The 18209-nt window shown below is 33.4% G+C and overlaps 1 protein-coding gene across 1 annotated transcript in view; it reads right to left on the bottom strand.

The window, feature by feature from the left end:
- The window catches only part of LOC123566076 (T-complex protein 1 subunit gamma-like), a 23151-nt gene extending 4942 nt beyond the window's left edge, over positions 1-18209 (bottom strand). Inside the window, exons 1-13 of the mRNA XM_045359908.2 lie at positions 18130-18209; positions 17981-18042; positions 13691-13804; positions 13134-13230; positions 12367-12487; positions 7834-7914; positions 7367-7472; positions 6503-6585; positions 5365-5431; positions 4818-4852; positions 4200-4379; positions 3631-3729; positions 630-816 (exon numbers count right to left, since the gene is read on the bottom strand). Of these exons, the coding sequence (XP_045215843.1) occupies positions 630-816; positions 3631-3729; positions 4200-4379; positions 4818-4852; positions 5365-5431; positions 6503-6585; positions 7367-7472; positions 7834-7914; positions 12367-12487; positions 13134-13230; positions 13691-13804; positions 17981-18042; positions 18130-18157 (1260 nt within the window). The 5' untranslated portion in view covers positions 18158-18209. The remainder of the gene's footprint in view (positions 1-629; positions 817-3630; positions 3730-4199; positions 4380-4817; positions 4853-5364; positions 5432-6502; positions 6586-7366; positions 7473-7833; positions 7915-12366; positions 12488-13133; positions 13231-13690; positions 13805-17980; positions 18043-18129) is intronic.

Raw genomic sequence — 18209 nt, 5'->3', positions numbered from 1 at the left:
AGCCATAACAAATCGAAGAGCATAGCTTTTCATGACTAAAAATCCCAACTGCCTGTCACAGCCTGTGGCAGGATTCAAACCCATGTCGCTCAGGTGCTAGTCTCATTCTCTAACCACTGAGCCAAGGAGTAGACTTCCTGACGCAGTAGTCAGAGACTGGCTTTAAACGTACAGGCTATGTGTAAGCAACTGTAACACAGGAAACAAGCACTAGTGTCATACAACCTGGAGAAAGTTGGATTTTAAGTTATGCTAACACAATTTATGTCTTATGACAACTTTTCCCAGCCTTTAATGGTGGAGGAAGACCCCAGGTGCAACTCCTGGCCTTGTTTCAGGCATGGACAGGAAGCTTGGAAGAACCACCAGCCTTACAACTGGGTGACATATAATCAAGACACCTGTTCTTTTAATTGTTCCGATTAACTGCCTCCTGTTTACTAGTAATATGATAACAAGATGGGCTGCTGATTTACATACTCCAGAATGATGTTTCATATATAGTTTACATTTCTTTACTGATTAACATATGAAATGAATAAATACTAGGCATAACCATCATTCTCATCCCATCCCTACATCTCTCTGAAACAACATTAAGGGAAAAACATATGAAACCATGTTCCAACCTGAGCAAGTGCCATCTCGGCTGCCCCGCCCCCAGGTACAAGGTAAGGGTCCTGCATGACATTCCTGGTTACGTTCATAGCATCTTGGAGATTCCTTTCCACTTCATTCAGAATGTCTTTACTAGCACCACGTAACAGTATGGTACAGGCTTTTGGATTTTTGCACTCTGTTAAGAATGTGAAGTACCTGGAAAAGTTGGTTTTTACTTCATCATTAGTAAAGTGCCAATTAAAAATACGTTTTCACATACTTTTTCAGGAACTGACAATATTTTTAAGGAGACCTTATTATCAAATGGGATATTTTATGTTTTTAAGGCACAAAATGCCTTTATTTCAAATGTGCTGAACATATCAGATATTTAGATCAAGAAATATAAACTACCACATTGAAAATTTGGGGTCTGATCTGAATTAGTCAGTTGTATATACTGTTATTTTTTTTGTTGCTTATTTTTCTATTAATTGGCCTTAATTTGCATAGTCCTTCTAAATTTGTGAGGAATACATCTGAAGACTGAAGGTGGTATAGAATACTTTAAGAAATTGTATCTTTTGTAGACATAAGCTCTTTTAATCAGTTTTGTTAAATATTGTTAAGGGATTGAGAATACCTTTCCAAAAACGTATTGCTGTATGTAACTTTTGTATTGCTTAATATACTCACTAAATATAACAAGAACTGTCGAAGGACAACACAAATGATTATTTGAAGCACTTCCCCCTAATAGTAGCTTATATAAAAAAGTTTAAGCAAAATTTCTACAGTGAAAAAAGATTAAAATTTTGTAAACTATGTAAGTCAGAGATATGTAACATGGCCAGAATGGTCTGTTCATGATGCCAAAGACTTACGAATAATTTTAAAGCAATCAAAACAATTGGTCATGAGATCCTGCTTATATGCAAACACTCTCTCCAAAATTTCTACGTGGAAAAGGGTAAAATTATGAAAAAAAAACAAGGCAGTCTGAAAGACAGCTAAATCCCCCACCACTGGTATGGATAGTGAAAGGGTAAACCTTTGACCTTGAGCTGTGACCTTAACCTTGAACTGACATGGCTGACCCATGAATTCTGCACAACGTCTAGATGAGGTGATCATTTGACCCAAGTTTCATGAAAATCCTAAAAGGGGTTTAGGAGATACAGAGTTCAAACCTTTGACCTTGAGTTGTGACCTTGACCTTGAGTTGACATGGCTGACTCATGAGTTCTTGATGAGGTGATCATTTGACCCAAGTTTAATGCAAATCCTTCAAGGGGTTTAGGAGATACAGAATGAACACAAAATGGAAGGCTCAAACCTTTGACTCTAAGTTGTGACCTTGAACTTGAGCTGACATGGCTGACTCATGAGTTCTGCACATTGTCTTGATGAGGTGATAATTTAATTCAAGTTTCATTATTATCCTTCAAGAGGTTTAAGAGATACTGAGCGGACACAAAATGGTAGCATCAAATTTTTGACCTTGAGTTGTGACCTTGACCTTGAAACGACATGGCTGACTCATGGGTTCTGCATATTGTCTTGATGAGGTGATCATTTGATTCAAGTTTCATGATTATCCTTCAAGGGGTTTGATAGATATAGAGCGGACACGAAATGGAAGGCTCAAACCTTTGACCTTGAGTTGTGACCTTGACCTTGAACCGACATGGCTTCTCATGGATTCTGCACATCGTCTTGATGAGGTGATCATTTGACCCAAGTTTCATGAAAACCCTTCGGACACAAAATGTTTAGGAAGGACAGAAAGGATGGACGGAGACCATTCCTATAACCCCCACCACTTGAGGCAGGGGATTAAAAAATGCAAGCAAGAGTTGCTAAACCTGCAATGTGATGTCATTTCATGATACTACAGATGAGAGTACAATTTGGTCAGTACTTAAAATATTTAAATCTAGTATAGGAAATATAAAATAATAATCAAAGGCCTGAAGGGCCTGAGTCGGCTAATGATTGATGTACTGACAGTATAGTCTACCAGTTTCAGTTTGTTTTTAGTTTTTTTCTTAAAATTTCATAACACAGCACAAAATTTACGCAAAATATTATATCCGGATACGATTACACTTTTCTCCAGTTTCAACAATATATTTTACAATTTGTGATGATACGAAGACATTTAGCAGCAATTGGCAGTATCTGACATTGAAGTTTACGGTTAAATTACCTCTTATTTAAATCTTTTCATAAAAAAGTTGTTTCGTTTCGTGAAAGCAGCCAAACATAGACGATCTACTTTCGATTTCAAAAACTACAAGAAAATACAATTTAATGTTTCGTCGATTTGTTTATTTCTCGAAAAATAAGAATTAAAATCATTTTTAATATCAGTAGTAACTAAACAAACCGGTAAGAGCTTCTTCTTCCGATAATTTATCCGTTTACTGACTGCAAAATTCAACCCACGCAAAGTTTATAGAAATCATACGATGCGTGTTTACGTTCAATGTGGGAGAATTAAGGCTGATCGGCTATGTTACCTAACGCATCCAGACGATTCAGATTTTGTTTTTAAAAAAAGCATTGTGTGCGTTTCTGTAATTTTATATACGTTTTTATACGCTTAGAAATTATTAGACATGCGTATTTGCATTATTTCTATACGTAATTTACGCTAATATGCATCTTATCTGGAGCCCTGTGGAACTATTTTTTGTCTCTCGCTGGATGTTACCCAAGCTTTGTAAGCCTGCGCAATTCTTAAAATGCACATTTATGCTTAATGAGTTACATTCGAGTATTGCACAATTACAAGTCATAAATATGACAGATTACATCGTATATTGGACATAGCAAAGGGAATTGACACAACTTAACTTCATTCATGCAGTGAACTGTTTGAAGTTTGAGAAATCTAATGGAACTACATCCCTTCACGTGTTATTCGGTCCATTTAGAGAATCGCTGAACAGCAAGGACTCGTCAAAAGGCTTTCAGCCTTTAGCCGACTCAAAAAATGAAACGAGAAAGCAGAAGTTGTACACTTACTCGTCTCCAATCTTCTTCACTTCAAACAGTCCACACTCAGTTCCTATATCCTCTTCCCTCAATTCATCTGTACGGTTTACGACTGTTGCCCCACACGCTCTGTATATATACAGTACAAAATGTTCACAGGTAGGCAGAAACAAGAGGGTCATCATCTCTCATGAGATGGTATAATAATGTAGATTTTTTTCTTGTTTTCAGTACGTTTTTATATAAAACTGGCATATCCAGCTTATGTTAGTCATATTTTCTGATGGCTAATTTTAGCTGTTCTTGTTGAGGATTGCTTTGGAATGATTTCTGTTAATTTATTCTGACCACTTTTGTTCCCAAAAAACTTTTTATTTTATTTCTGTAAAAGTCTCTAAGTATTGTATTTTATGAATGGGAAGGCAAAATGCTTTTACCGAGGAACATTTTCTCAAATTTGTTTTTTCTTTTTAAAATCCCCCAAAACTCTGACTTGGAACTAAGAACGTCCAGACTTCTCTAGTAGACTTTAAATTCTTAAAATAGCAAGCTTTGAAGGGTAAAAGGCAGAAATTTACATGTTCTATAATTGGAATTACCTTGCGATTCTGTTATTATCTGATTTCCTCACTCTTCGGATACATGTGATTCCAGCCCTAATGAGGTAATGCTGAGCAAGATCTGAAATTCCCTTCTCAGTGATAACAAGGTCTGGTTTTACTGCAATTACTTCACTACACATCTTCTCAATAAATTCTTCTTCCATCTTCAAAATCTTCCTGAAAATGTTAGCATTTAGGTTTTCAAGTTACACCAAGAGCAAGAACTTTACAAGATTTGATGGGGACGGTTTAAGATACATTTCTGTGTAGTATTACAGACATATGTATATCAAAGAACCTTCCACAAGCCAGCAGGAGGGCGTCTTCCTGCGACTTTTTTACTAACAAAATGTTGAGGAAAAAGTGACTCTTAATAAACAACTTGCCACATGTTGGCATAAAGATAATGAGAAATTATTACTCAAAACTGAATTCAATAACTATACAAAGTAAATTTTATTATCAATATACTAGTACTGTAATGTTGACACAAATTTTTTTAATTTAAATGTTTTTATTTAAAAGAGATGAGAATACTGCAAAGATAGTTAAATGTACTTGCTGCATGATGTACAAGTGCTAGACATAAAATATGACAATATAAGGTATACTCACGCAAAATCCTCTTCTTTTGAAATTTCTATATTTGTCTGTAAAAGAATATCGAATTTGCATCAAAAAACAGTAAGATTCAGCAAATACAAAAGTAATATATCAAAATTTTACACATGCATTTCATTCATTGGAAAGATAATAGAAACATGTAAAAACATTTGACAACTTGAAATGTGCTTAAAAAACAACATTAAATTTATTGGCATTATATGCACAACTTAAAAATATAAATATTGATTTATCTTGTGTATTTTCTCAGTACTTGCTGACATTTCTCCCCAACACATCATTAAGAGGTGCAAGACTATGAGCAGGATTATTGTTCCCTGTAAAATCCTTACAGAAAACATTAGCTCACACTAAAGACATCTTAGTCAAGTTAGTATAGATGCCTTTGAAAATATATTTAATCTTCTGCTATGCAGATGCACTAATTTATCTTTCTTCAAAACCAGCAAATGGCAGAGAGATGCTTACAAAAGATACCATTATTAATTCTCAAACAATGTTTATCCTTCTTCAATATCTACCCATACCATATACTAACCTGACTTTCTCCCTTTTTGTATTCTAGATTGCAGTCAAGAAGTAATATTCTAGGATTCTCTAAACGTCTGAAATATTGAAATACATCATTTCAATATTTACGATTATAAGAATGAAATCTGTACATTATTCGTGTATGTCTCAGATGTTAAAAAGCAACATAAACAACTTAAACCAACAATTTTTTCACCAAAGATTTTGTTTAAGGTTTTGGTAAGTGATGTTACTCTCATAGCTGCTCAAATATCAAATGTGTATTGCTTCTAACATACTGACATAAAATTATGTTTGGATCACAAAAAACAGATCTATTTGGGTATCGCTTTTTACAGTTAATGGCCCTTTTTACAGATAATGGCCCTAAATTGAAGATCGATCTCAAAGATCATGTCCATTGACAGAAGTTAGATGTGTGCTGCTTTTTACAAATTATTACCTTAAATAGAGAATGGACCTCAAAAATCAAATCCTTTTATAAAAGTTATAGATGTGTGCTGCTTTTAAAGATAATGGCCTGAACTGAGTACAGATCCCAAAGATTAAATCCATTTATAGAAGTTAAAGCGGTACTGCTTTTCAAAGATAATAGCCCTAAATGATATATCTCAAAGATAATATATTTACAGAAGTTAGATGTGTACTGCTTTTAACAGAAAATGACCTCAAATTGGGTATGGATCTCAAAAGTCAAATCCATTTATAAAGGTAAGATGTATATTGCTTTTTACAGATTACAGTCCCAAATTATAATCTCAAAGATCAAATTCATTTTAGAGATGCATACTGCTTCTAATAACCAATTCCCTCAAAGTATGGATCTGAAAGATTAAATCCATTTACTGAATCTGCTTTTAACAGATAATGACCTCAACTGAGTCTTAAAGACTGAAAAAGACTTACAAAACAAAACACCTACATTTATCAGTAAATCCTTATGAATACTTTAAATTTAAAGTTAGCTTGAAGAATCAAATCTGATAATTTCAAATTTTCTTTCTGAAAATGTTGAAAGGTGTTAGAAACAATCATTAGCAATAAACAATGTTTTGAATAAACAAAGCATGAATTACCAAAGCTCTTAAGCTAACTTAGAATATATAAGATAAAGTTGCAAGAAGCATGCTTTCTGTTAAAAATACCTTTTCATTTTAGGATGTACAACATCTTTGTTGATCATAACTCCTTTCAAAACCTCGGAATCATCTATAGTTCCTCCTGGGATCTGTAACAGCAATAGAATACATGTGTAATTTGTCTGGTGATGGAAGCTAACTTGTGATGAGCTGAACACTTTTTCCAGCAGTATGTCAGTTATGCAATTATAATCAGTTCACAGCAGTACGATTCTCTGTGATTTTGACATCTGCTGTATATGGTTGAATGGATTGAATTCATTTACTGCTTTAAATCTTTTACACAGTCATGTAAGTCTGAAAGTCAGGTTCTTGACAGACATTTCATAGCTGCAAAACATGTCTTTATTCCATACAAGAAAGCTTTGTTACAAGGGTATTATTTAGTTTGTCAAAAAGCCTGAAAATTTTAGTAAAATTTGGTCACTTAGGAATTAAATACTATACTTTACTTCTCCCTCTTTAAGTCGAAAACTGGACAAAACTGTGGCAAAAATCTTGTGGATAATACCAAAATCATCCTTTACCTGTATCTCAAGATCTTAGAATGAACTAATCCACCAATCCTTTCAGGAGTTATCACAGGTGCACAGACAGATACATGTACTAGCATGGTGACTAGGTCTAGCAACTGACTGGCTGATTATGACAACAATTTTTTTAAAACTGACAATTAACAAGACTGCATATTTTTATAGTTTTTTAACAAAAGACAAATATTTCCATGCATTTTAACCTTTTTTCAATATTTTCACGGAACTTGTGAATGTCACAAATACATGAATTTCTACATGCAACTTCACCTAAAATTTTGAACTTGAGATGCAAATACAAACACATCTAGTATTTATCTGCTCCACTAGTGTTTACCTTTTCAACTTTTGCATATCTCTTAATATCAATTTCCTTTCTTCCATTTTCTTCTAGGGCTACAGTTGTAGTGGCTTCCAGTGCAATCTTGCATGCCAAATCAGACCTGAAACAATATAGTTTAAATCTAATTCAATCATATCTCACCAATCATGCCAACACCAAACTCAGAATCCCCAAAACAATATGTCACTACCAAGTCAGGTGGCCTTTTAAACAGCATGGTGTTTTTACAGCCAAACATGTAATGTGGCTTGTAACTCTCACCCAACTACCCTTGTCATGAACTTTGCCATTGGAGGTACTTGTAATAAAACCTTAAACCTGAATGCAATTATGATGCTAACAGCAATTCCTTGGAAAGCTATCATTTGAATGGTCAAGATTAAAACTTAATAATAATCAGTTTCTGATGATTTACAGAAATACAGCAGATTGGAGGAAATATAAAGATTAAAAATATGTACCATTTATTGATGAATTTAGTCCCGACTGAGCTTTTTATTATTTTCATCATCTCATCTCTGCTACTGGTATCAACATGTGTGCTGAAAATTGACAATAGTTCCAATTATGTTCACTTTTAAAAATTCTTGAAACTAAATTATCTGCAATGTATGATGATAATCAGTTGGTGGGTAAAAGAAAACACAGATCTTGGTATATCAGAATACTGCACTTAGATATTCACTTCCAAATGAAAAAAAAAGATCTATCTACAGTACATTTTTCCTCAGCAATGTTTTAGAAGTTCAAACCTTTATAATAGAAGGTTCCCGATTAAAGATGTATGCGAGAGTTGCCATTGTGCATCTTTCAATACATTCACTTTCATGTGACTATGATGTGCTATGTTATAATGTATGATTTACTCAGTAAGTGGAAAGGTTTTATCAAACGAAATGGTGAACATATGTGACGCATCATGACATTTTGGGTCCAAATTCGGCGTTACGTCATTTGAGAAAACATCGATTAAAGTTACGTCACAAAAAATGGTGGACGTTACCACGTGTTCGCGGCAATTAATGCATAATTGTTTTCAATAATACTCTACCTTGCCACAAGAAATAAATGAAGTGACATAAACATTTCCGTGTTTGCAATTCCATTTCTTTAAAAAAATTAAATGATTGATAATTTATCGCCCTTTGAATCGACACGCCATTTGTAAACATCGAAGGTCGCTGAGAAAATGAAACTACCAGAAACAGTTATTTGATGATTTATTTCGATTGTATAAAGAATGACAGTTAACGAATCTCAAGGTAAGTAAGTATTTAAGCGGTATGTAGGGTTTAAAATATTATTTGAGTTCATATCGACTGTTTTGTCCGATATCTTTTCGAAAAATAGCCCGGATTTGACACTAATGACAGTTTGGAGGTAGCGCAATTCACATTTTATTTACAAGTGTCACTGTATTGTAGACTATATATTATTTACTAAATCTGCCATGAATTAAACTTTTTTTAATTGGTTTTGACTCTTATTCAGTAGAATCAGTATGCAAGACAATTAGATTCTATGCAAGAAGACTTTGTGACTCTGGTGCCAGACAAAAACACAACAGTCAGTCATAGTGTTTAGTTACATAATTAAAGCCCTGATCATTTTATATAGCCATGCCATGAAAGTGACTGATCAGGAACAGTTGAAACACATCTATTGTCAGCTTCAATTACTTATTTCTTACTTGTAATGTCAAATCAGTCCATACATAAAACTTCTACAAGGCATAAATATTGTTTTTACTTGGAATGAGACAGTTTTTTCCAAAGCTTTTCAATTTTTTGTTAAATTTGCATACTGTTCACTTGGCCATTATTTCTGGATTCCTCACCATTTTGTACTGTTCTTGGCATGTCACTGACAACCACTTTGTAAAATGAATTAGCTTTAGATACATTTTGTTTTGAAAGTCTTGCCAGGGATTCAAACCTATTACTCTTCTTATAGAAGTCTTTGTGCTCTATGTACTGAGCTAACTGCCCAGGGCATTTTTATCTTACATTTCAGCTTTTTTCAGCATTTTGTTTCATTTTACAGATCAACCACTGAAGATTGTTTGGCTTGATGCAATGACCTGAAACAGTTAAAGGATTTTCCAGGAAGGTCTATACCCCACAAGCTGGATTATTTGGGGGTTTGTAAATTTCTTCATACATTTTTACAGTTACTATACTGCTATTCTAAGAAAGATAGAGACATTAAAGTAACATAAACATAAATGATCTATTTTACTCATAACATTTTAAGAGAAAAGATTTTAATTATAGACCCATTCAACAAATATGTGTTAGTATAATAAGAAGTGAATAAGTAATGATATATAATAATTAAATATATCATGTATGTATGTTTACATTAAGTATGATTGCATGAATTGTATGTCTAGTCTGTCAGAATCTTAGCTAGCTTATGTATTCTTGAAAAGCTACTTTTTCTGCTTGAATACTGTAAGATTCTTGGATGAGTTTATACTTATCAATTCCCCTTAAGCTTAAAAAGATGCTTTACAGTCTTATATTCTGTAACCTTATAATAATCTTAAAATGAAGTTCTAATGTTGTTGACTTTTGTTTTGCAGTGATGAAAGAACTATGAATATGTGAATAGGAATGAAACAGAAGGAATTAATATGTTCTACTGATCATCCAGCTGAAATCATGCCTATGGAATAGAGTGCATGTCACAAATACTGATATGAGCAAATAACTCCATATTGCACAAATAAGGTCATGTTTCCTGCCCTCATGACCTGAAAAAGTTAAACATTCTAATTCAAATTACAAATGTGTTTCAAGAAAAAGTAAAACTTAGTCAACTGTGAGAAATATTGGGTAAAAGTATTTTATAAGTGTTTTGTTGCCATGACAGCTGTGAAGTGGTTTGAAAAGCACTATCTTAATTGTTCTAACAATACAGAATTTAACTTATGAATTTTCCAAAACTACATGCATGAAATACTAAGACATGTCTGTTGTATGAATCCTAATTGTTTCAAAACTACAACATGTGTGACATTTAAAGCACAACCTTTGGATGAAACATTTTTACAATCAAAACTGCCTTGCCATTGTGAGTATAGGAAAGATTTTCCCAGAAATGGCCATGACAGAAAACTTCCAATATAGCAGAAAATATTTGTTACTGGCTAAATATAATATATTTTATTTCAAGAATTAATCATGTAAATCCATGGTTATAATTGTGTTAAAAGATATTTTTACATGAACTTTGCAGAAATAGCTAATTTTTGTTGCAAAACATTGTGAGTTGCCATGGTAACACAAATTTGACTTAAATTTAGATTTGTTTGATTATGTAGACAGCATGTTTCTTGTTTATATTCTGCTAATCAGACTATGTTCTGCAAGAAAATATCTTTATGTGTAATCATTGCATCAACAAAACATGTCATAACACAAATCTGCCATAAAATGGCAGAGTTGTAATGCAGGTAGGCATATCAGGAAAATATGTAGTTCTCAATGTCAAGTTATATTACATGAAATATGTTTTTTTTTATAAATGATCATAATTGACCATTAGTGTTGTAAAACAAATGTATACTGAACAGATGCTAAATGAATGCTTTGATTCTTTCTGGAAAATTTGCAAAAATACTACTATTTTAAGAAAACAGTGCATTGTTGCCATGGTAACATTAATTTGACTTTTAAATTATTTTGGATATTATCATATGTAAACAACATCTTTCTTGTTTATATGTTATATTTGTTAAGCTGTATTATGTTAGTGAATATATTTTCATATGTAATGATTGCATCAGCAAAGCACTATGTTATCACACAAGTCTGCCTTAAAATGGCAAGAGTTGTAACTGAGAGAGTGTATCTGTAAAGTATGTATTTCTCAAACAATATTACATTTATTTGCATGGAATGATGTCTCTTACTTTTAAATAAGAAAACAGACAGCTTTTGGTGTAAATATATGGAAAAACACTTCAAATATTCAAATTATTACAAAGAAATTAACAAAAATGTTAGTATTTTTGTAAGAAAATACCACATTGTTGCCATGGTAATGTTAGCATTTTTGTAAGAATATACCACATCGTTGCCATGGTAATGATTCACTGATCAGTATATCTAAGTCTTCAGAAATTTTAGCAAACTCACAGTTGATAATAACAGTCTAATAATTATATCTTCTTGCCTGATTTTCTTTCTTACTGTTTAATAGATAAGGTGTCTATAACAATAAGTTTAATGTCCTACTTTTTGGGATGTTGTCTAAATTGATATCAAATAAAGTCTGTATTTTGTTCAAAAGAATGTCATAAAACAGTTGTCTGTAAACTGTTTGCACACTAGAAAAAGTTACTTGTGTATTTATTTCACATTCTATGTAATTTGTTGCTAGATTCATCAAGAGACTGTTAAAAAAGAGGCTAAACAACAGTGTTGCTATAGAAACGATTTTAGAGTATAAATATTTTTATACTACATGAAAGAAAGAGACAAAAAGAGATACATTCCATTAATTGCATGTTGCTTTTGTTATTTTATCATGTATTTTATCTTGATATTATTTAAATATGGAGTCATTATTAAGATATACTGCCTCAATTTTGATACAGTTAGACAAAAACATGGTGTCCGAAAAGTGGTAATATCTCCATGACAACGGCTGATTTTTGTTGTCAAATTGAAGATTTTTACTCAAGAATTGGTCAATCTGTCAGATTAGCCCAAAACCCCATTTTTGACCAAAATTGCATTTGGACCCAAAATCACATGCTCTGTCACATATAGCAAGTAGTAACCTGTAACCAGCATTTGAAATTGTTCAATACTGGAAATGACACTCTGAGAAGACAGAGGAAGTTTTCAATTATCTTCATTAAGTGTAAAAAAAACTCACACTGACAGAATATGTGATGAAATTTTTTCAGATGAAGGGAGGTTATTAAAATGTTACATGTGTCAGAAACAAGTGGTATGTATATTGATGTATATTTACGCATTTACCTTATCTTTTTCTTCAGTATTTCCAGAAGATCCTCAAGTGCCAGTCTAAATGCACTGATAATAACTGTTGGGTGCATCTGCTGTTCTAAGAATGGTTCAGCTACAGACAACATCTCCCCACCTGAAATTTATTTTCAAATACAATGCATCTTTCTAAACACGCCAAAGAAATTCAGTGGTACTGAGGTGCAGTGTTAAACTCCTAACCCCAAGACTATTGGTTCAAATCAAGCTCAACAACAAATAATTGTAAAATGTCTTAAGAGTAGAAATTACTAGAAATAAAGTTAGAAGAGTTGTTTGTTCACTTATGCCCCCATGATGGGTTCTCCCATACTCAGTCACATGATCACTATAACCTTGACCTTTGACTTACAAATCCCCAAAACAATAAGGGTCATCAACTTCATATGCCCAATCATGAATTAAAGTTTGAAGGTTCTGGGCTAAGTGGGTCTCAAGTTAGTGGACGGAAGCTGTTCGCCCTACCACAAGACGGACTGACCTACTGATTCAATTGACAGGTACGAAGAATTTTACCCCCGTTTCTTCAAGTGGGGGGGGGGCATAATTACCACCAACTTTCAGTCAGCCAGATGGACGGCTTCATCAAATATAAGAATTCTACTTCTCATTCAGGTTTCAAACCTACATCAGTGACCATACAGAAGCCCCTATTATGACTTAATAGTCTTTTATCTTACACATAGAGATATGCATTCTAAATTCTTACATATCAATGACTGCTTACTGAAGTGTAATCTTACCTAAGATAATGACAGATGTTGTTCCATCTCCCACTTCTTCATCCTGTGTTCGAGCTACCTCAATGAAAGACTTGGCCGCTGGATGCTGCACATTTATCTATGTTTAAAATATATACACACTATTAGCTTTTCTAAAATGAAGGGTAAAACTTTCATTCAATATCATGTCTAAATTAACTGATGTTCCACAAAAACTTTTTCTCATTGACACATGCCTTTATATAACGAAACAAAGTTCCTGAAATTTGTATTTCATACCTACATGTAGAAAGTAAAAGTTCAATTATATACTTAACTATACATTCTAATGGGTCAATTCATCAGACTGTACATCATCCAGTTCACATAATTATGCAATATTCTTAAGCACTATTTAAAACAAAATTTGTATTTAAAAAAAGTACACATTTCATGATTTGTATGTGTGTATGAGGCCAGTCACTCAATTAAGTAGATTTTTGCAAACTGACACAGCTATGGACCTAATGGAATTCAGTCTTTCTTAGTATCAAGATCTTGTCCAGTTATTGTGTTCTCATGTATAAACAATAACACACCTCTCTCAAAATTGCATTTCCATCGTTCGTCATGACAATTCCTCCCATAGGGTCCATTAACATCTTGAGCATGGACCTTGGGCCAAGACATGTTCGGATAACATCAGCTATAGCCTAAAAAGCAAAAATGCCTGATTTAATATTTATATATCCGAAATATATGTGATCAGTGTATGAAATTCAGATCTGAATCCACTAGCCTGTTCGGGCTACCAGATAGGGAATTTTCCAAGCCCGACACCAATTTCACTAGCCCGAACTTTAACACCTTAAAATACTTAAGTTTTGCACCATATGACATTTTGTTTTACAGACATCTCTATGCATGTTTGAAGGAATAAAAAAGATATACATGTTTGCTATGTTTTTGAAAAAAATTTAACTCTAAATACTCCAGTCCAGATCAGCATCGCCAGAGTCCAAAAGCACCAGACATGACACTCCTTGGCAATTCGGAAGATGTCAAAATGATTGCTGAATACACACACAAACGCTGCTAGCATAATTTAAGCTCCGCCTACTTCAGGTACTTGTGAGATTTTCGCAAAAAGTGTGAAAGCTAATCAAATTATCTGTTACACTAGAGGTAATTGTATTCAGCCAATTAGGGTCTTTGATACTTTGCGTTTGATTGTCAACACATGAGAGTGCAAAAAAGAACAATAATTCAATAAGCGTTCCTCAGTCTAGAGGATGCGTGATGCCTTCTTAGCTTTTATAAATGGAGATCATATGAAATCCTGATGCTATACTCATTTAATTAGCAAGAATTTTAATCAAATTACGAAAATTTGGTAGCCTGGTCGGGCGTGTATCTGCGAAAAATCGGTAGCCCGAGCTGAAATTTGGTAGGCTCGGGCTATCGGACTACCGCGAATTTCGAACACTGTGTGAGCCAAGTACCGTCTAAATTTTTGTGAAGATATTACTAAAAAAAATATTTAATGAATGATTTTACAGACTGAGGTACTGTTATGTGCAACAGTAGTGCTTTGCCTTGTGTGTGAGAAAGCCATTTAAGCCTTGCAAACATTATTCCTGTTAAAACCTACCAATAATTCTGTGTTTCGTGTTTTAGTTGAATCTGCAGCGGATTTATTGAAAAAACATTTACACTAAAGTAATCTAATCAATTTTTTATGCTTTCTACCTTGTCTGACACTGTGTAGTGACTTATCCAAATTTGTGTTGTCCGAAATACCCTGCAGGTTCGGGTAAGAATTTTCCTGATTTTCGCAAAAAGCAGTAACTGTTGCAATTTTTGCAAGTATTTTTTATTAAAATAGCCTAGCTACTACCTGCTGGATATTGCAAATACAATTTATTAATTGTCGGTATGTTCTATCAGCATCTGTTTTTTTTGGTTGCAACTTGATCTTGATCAACTGAATAGATTCGTTTATTTCTGCAATCAGTTTCAGTTTAAATTATGCCAAAATTCATGCAATATCAAATTTTTCATAGAAATTGTTGGCGATTATAGTGATCCGAGAAATAATAATTACAGTGTGAAAAATCAATGCTCCAGGTTGGACACCTGGTAGATTGGATTATCAATCAATAGCGATGACACAGTCAATTTATGAGGTAATGAACATGTTTTTGTTGTGTAATGTCAATAATTGCCTAGAGGCATGCGCTTCCTGCCTTGGATCTCGCATGTCTTTGTCAATAAACAAACATGTTCTTTATGATAGGTAAAGGAAAATTTTTGATATTTTTTTTTGCAGCTTCAGTATAAAATAATCGCCAATTTCTCTCGACATTTTTTTTATTTTTTCGACATTTTCGTAAAATAATCGCCATTTGACAACAATGTCGACTGGCAGCGCGAGCACTGTTTACTGCCAAATTAAATATTATGTTGTTGTTTTTTTTTAAATTAAGCAAGAAAACAATCAATTCAATGCTAGCTAAAATAAAGAAACCTTAAGTTAATTTGTAATATACATGCACTAAGTACACACTGCCAAATAAACCAAAACTGTAAAGCTTACAGACAAGAATATTTTTTTTTTACAAATTTCTGAAGGCAGTGGCTGGGGGTCCGGTACAGTCCTATATAGACCTTGGTTCAATTATTTTCAAAAGTATTTAATTAATTACAATTAAAATAGAAATGTTTCAATTAAATTACAATTATAATTACTTGCTTTTTACAGAAGTAATTAATTAATTACAATTATTTTAAGGAAAATAATTAATTTTTTAATTATTTGGCAATATTTCACATACAGAATCATTATGTTACTATCAAAGACTCCTATATGGGTTGTCTAGAGGTCTGGTTTTCAATATAAATACTGAGAATGGTATTTACAGGGAGGAGACTATAATTTATCAAAAACAGGAGATGAGTTCAAAAGTTTGCATTCCTTTTTTCGTTGTTTAAAATTCACTGCAAATGGCAGGAAACAGAATTATTTATAAATCTTTAATCCAGAGAAAAACACGATAGCCAGTTTAATAGTTTATAGTAATAAGCACTTTGTCAGCGGTATAGATATTGCACAATAGTAATTAGCACACTTTGTTCATCTTAATGAAAGCTTTTATGAAATTTTAAGATTCTTCTCAGGGATAAAAAAATTAAAAAAAACTTTATGCTTTCTTTAGTATTTTCGACATGGATTGTGCTTATAAATTGTGTAAATAACTGTGAATAATGGAACTGTTCAGTTAAAACTTCATAGTCAATGTGCCTCCAACCAAAGTGAAAGCTATTTATAAATATAATTTACAAAAAGAACACATAACGGCAAACGTAACAACTTATCAATGCTTTTCCCAGAAATTACCTTATACACAAGTAATACAATACACGAAAGTGCATGTATATCGATTACCAGACCTCCTGACTCCAGGTCTAGGGTGTTTATTACCGGACATCCAGGTCATGAGATCCTGTTACCAAACTAGCCTCTTCCATTTCTGAAACCCTTCGATAATGCATTATGTTTGCAAAAACACTATCGTTTTCAAACTCTGGGACTTCTTCGGGCTGTTCGATTCCTGGCAGGGATCTTGATATTTTCTCCAAGGTCTAGTGGTCTGATACCAGACCCCAGCAACTGCCAAAAAACACTCCATACACTGTATACTCGACATCACTAATCTCGCGTCATCACTAATTTCGCGGTATTTGAGTTGCGCCACCTACGTGGTGTTTACATGTCAAGTTCGTGACCTATTTTACGCATGCTAGCGAAAAATGTTCTTACCTGCAGTTACATTGCTAAATATCTGTCAATATTTATTAAAATCGTGTTTTTCACAAATCTATTGCAAAAATCCAAAAAAATCCATGAATTAAGCAAATGTTTGCAATGTTTACATGTTCGTCTACCAGCTGATCAGCATTTGTCCTCATTAATAATGCAAATTAAGCCCCGCCTATAGGTTAGAGGACACCAAATTTTATGTTACAGCCCCAAACTACACAAAAATGAATGAAATATCAGTATTAGGCGAAACATTAAAACGTCTTAACTCGCCAGATTTTAAGAGGGAGGGGATGGGGGCCCCGCTACCTTCTGCTCAAAATACACCCATGATACCGAGCAGTGAACTGAAACATGTTTGATAGCTATCAGATAGAAAATATCCAGTAACAGTACAATTCTTAGGCTCTGCAACATTATGACCACACCAGCGACCTTGTGATTTACTTGCAAAATATCTGGTGTGCCCACTGCCCAGAGGAGAATATTTTCGATAGTACCAACGTAAACAGTTAATATAAAACGTTTAAATGGGCATTTATTGACTTCCGAGTGTTCCAGTTAGTTTGACTTAGATAGCTTTTCACTGTTTGATTAATATTTAGTGTTTTTTAACCTATGATAGTTTGATTGCCACAATTTTTTACCTATACCGCGACATTAGTGATGTGACGTCACACGATGACATTCGCTGACTATTGTTGTTCGTAGTACACATGGATATTTCTTGAATGGTATCTTATTCATTTTCACACAGTTATTGATGCATATGACATGAAATATTGTAGTAAAGACAAGAAATACACTGTTGTGTTGTTCCTTGTTTAATGTCGTTACGTCGACCGCGACAATACAGATGAACGGTATATAGTCCAAATAATTGGTACTCAAGCTACACTGTACAGAACACAAAATTGTTATCTGTTTTAAGGAATAAATGAATTTTCAACAATAAATTTGTCTTTCATGAAACGCTGGGTCTGTGATAAGCGGATATGTTTGACAGTTAAAAATGACATATTCAGAATTTTCTAGAAAAATGGCGACGGCCATGTGAAAACATGTTTACCTTGCCAGCGTTTATGTTTCCAAACTGGACTTTTCTACCACTTTCACGTTTCGTATTCTGGTCTGAAATAAAGAATAAATCATATTGAAGCAAGTTTTAACAGTAAATATCATATAACTGAAGAATTTGGACACAAAACGTGAACTTACTCAAAACGATTATCGGTTGGCCGTACATGCTTGTTGTTCCGGTGCACTGTGAATAAAGCACGTTATCACATTTGTGTTTG

This window comes from Mercenaria mercenaria, chromosome 8 (assembly GCF_021730395.1).
Source record: "Mercenaria mercenaria strain notata chromosome 8, MADL_Memer_1, whole genome shotgun sequence".
In the NCBI taxonomy this organism is placed as follows: Eukaryota; Metazoa; Mollusca; class Bivalvia; order Venerida; family Veneridae; genus Mercenaria; species Mercenaria mercenaria.
Note: the sequence above shows the minus strand (reverse complement) of the source record. Positions and strands in the feature narration are given on the sequence as shown.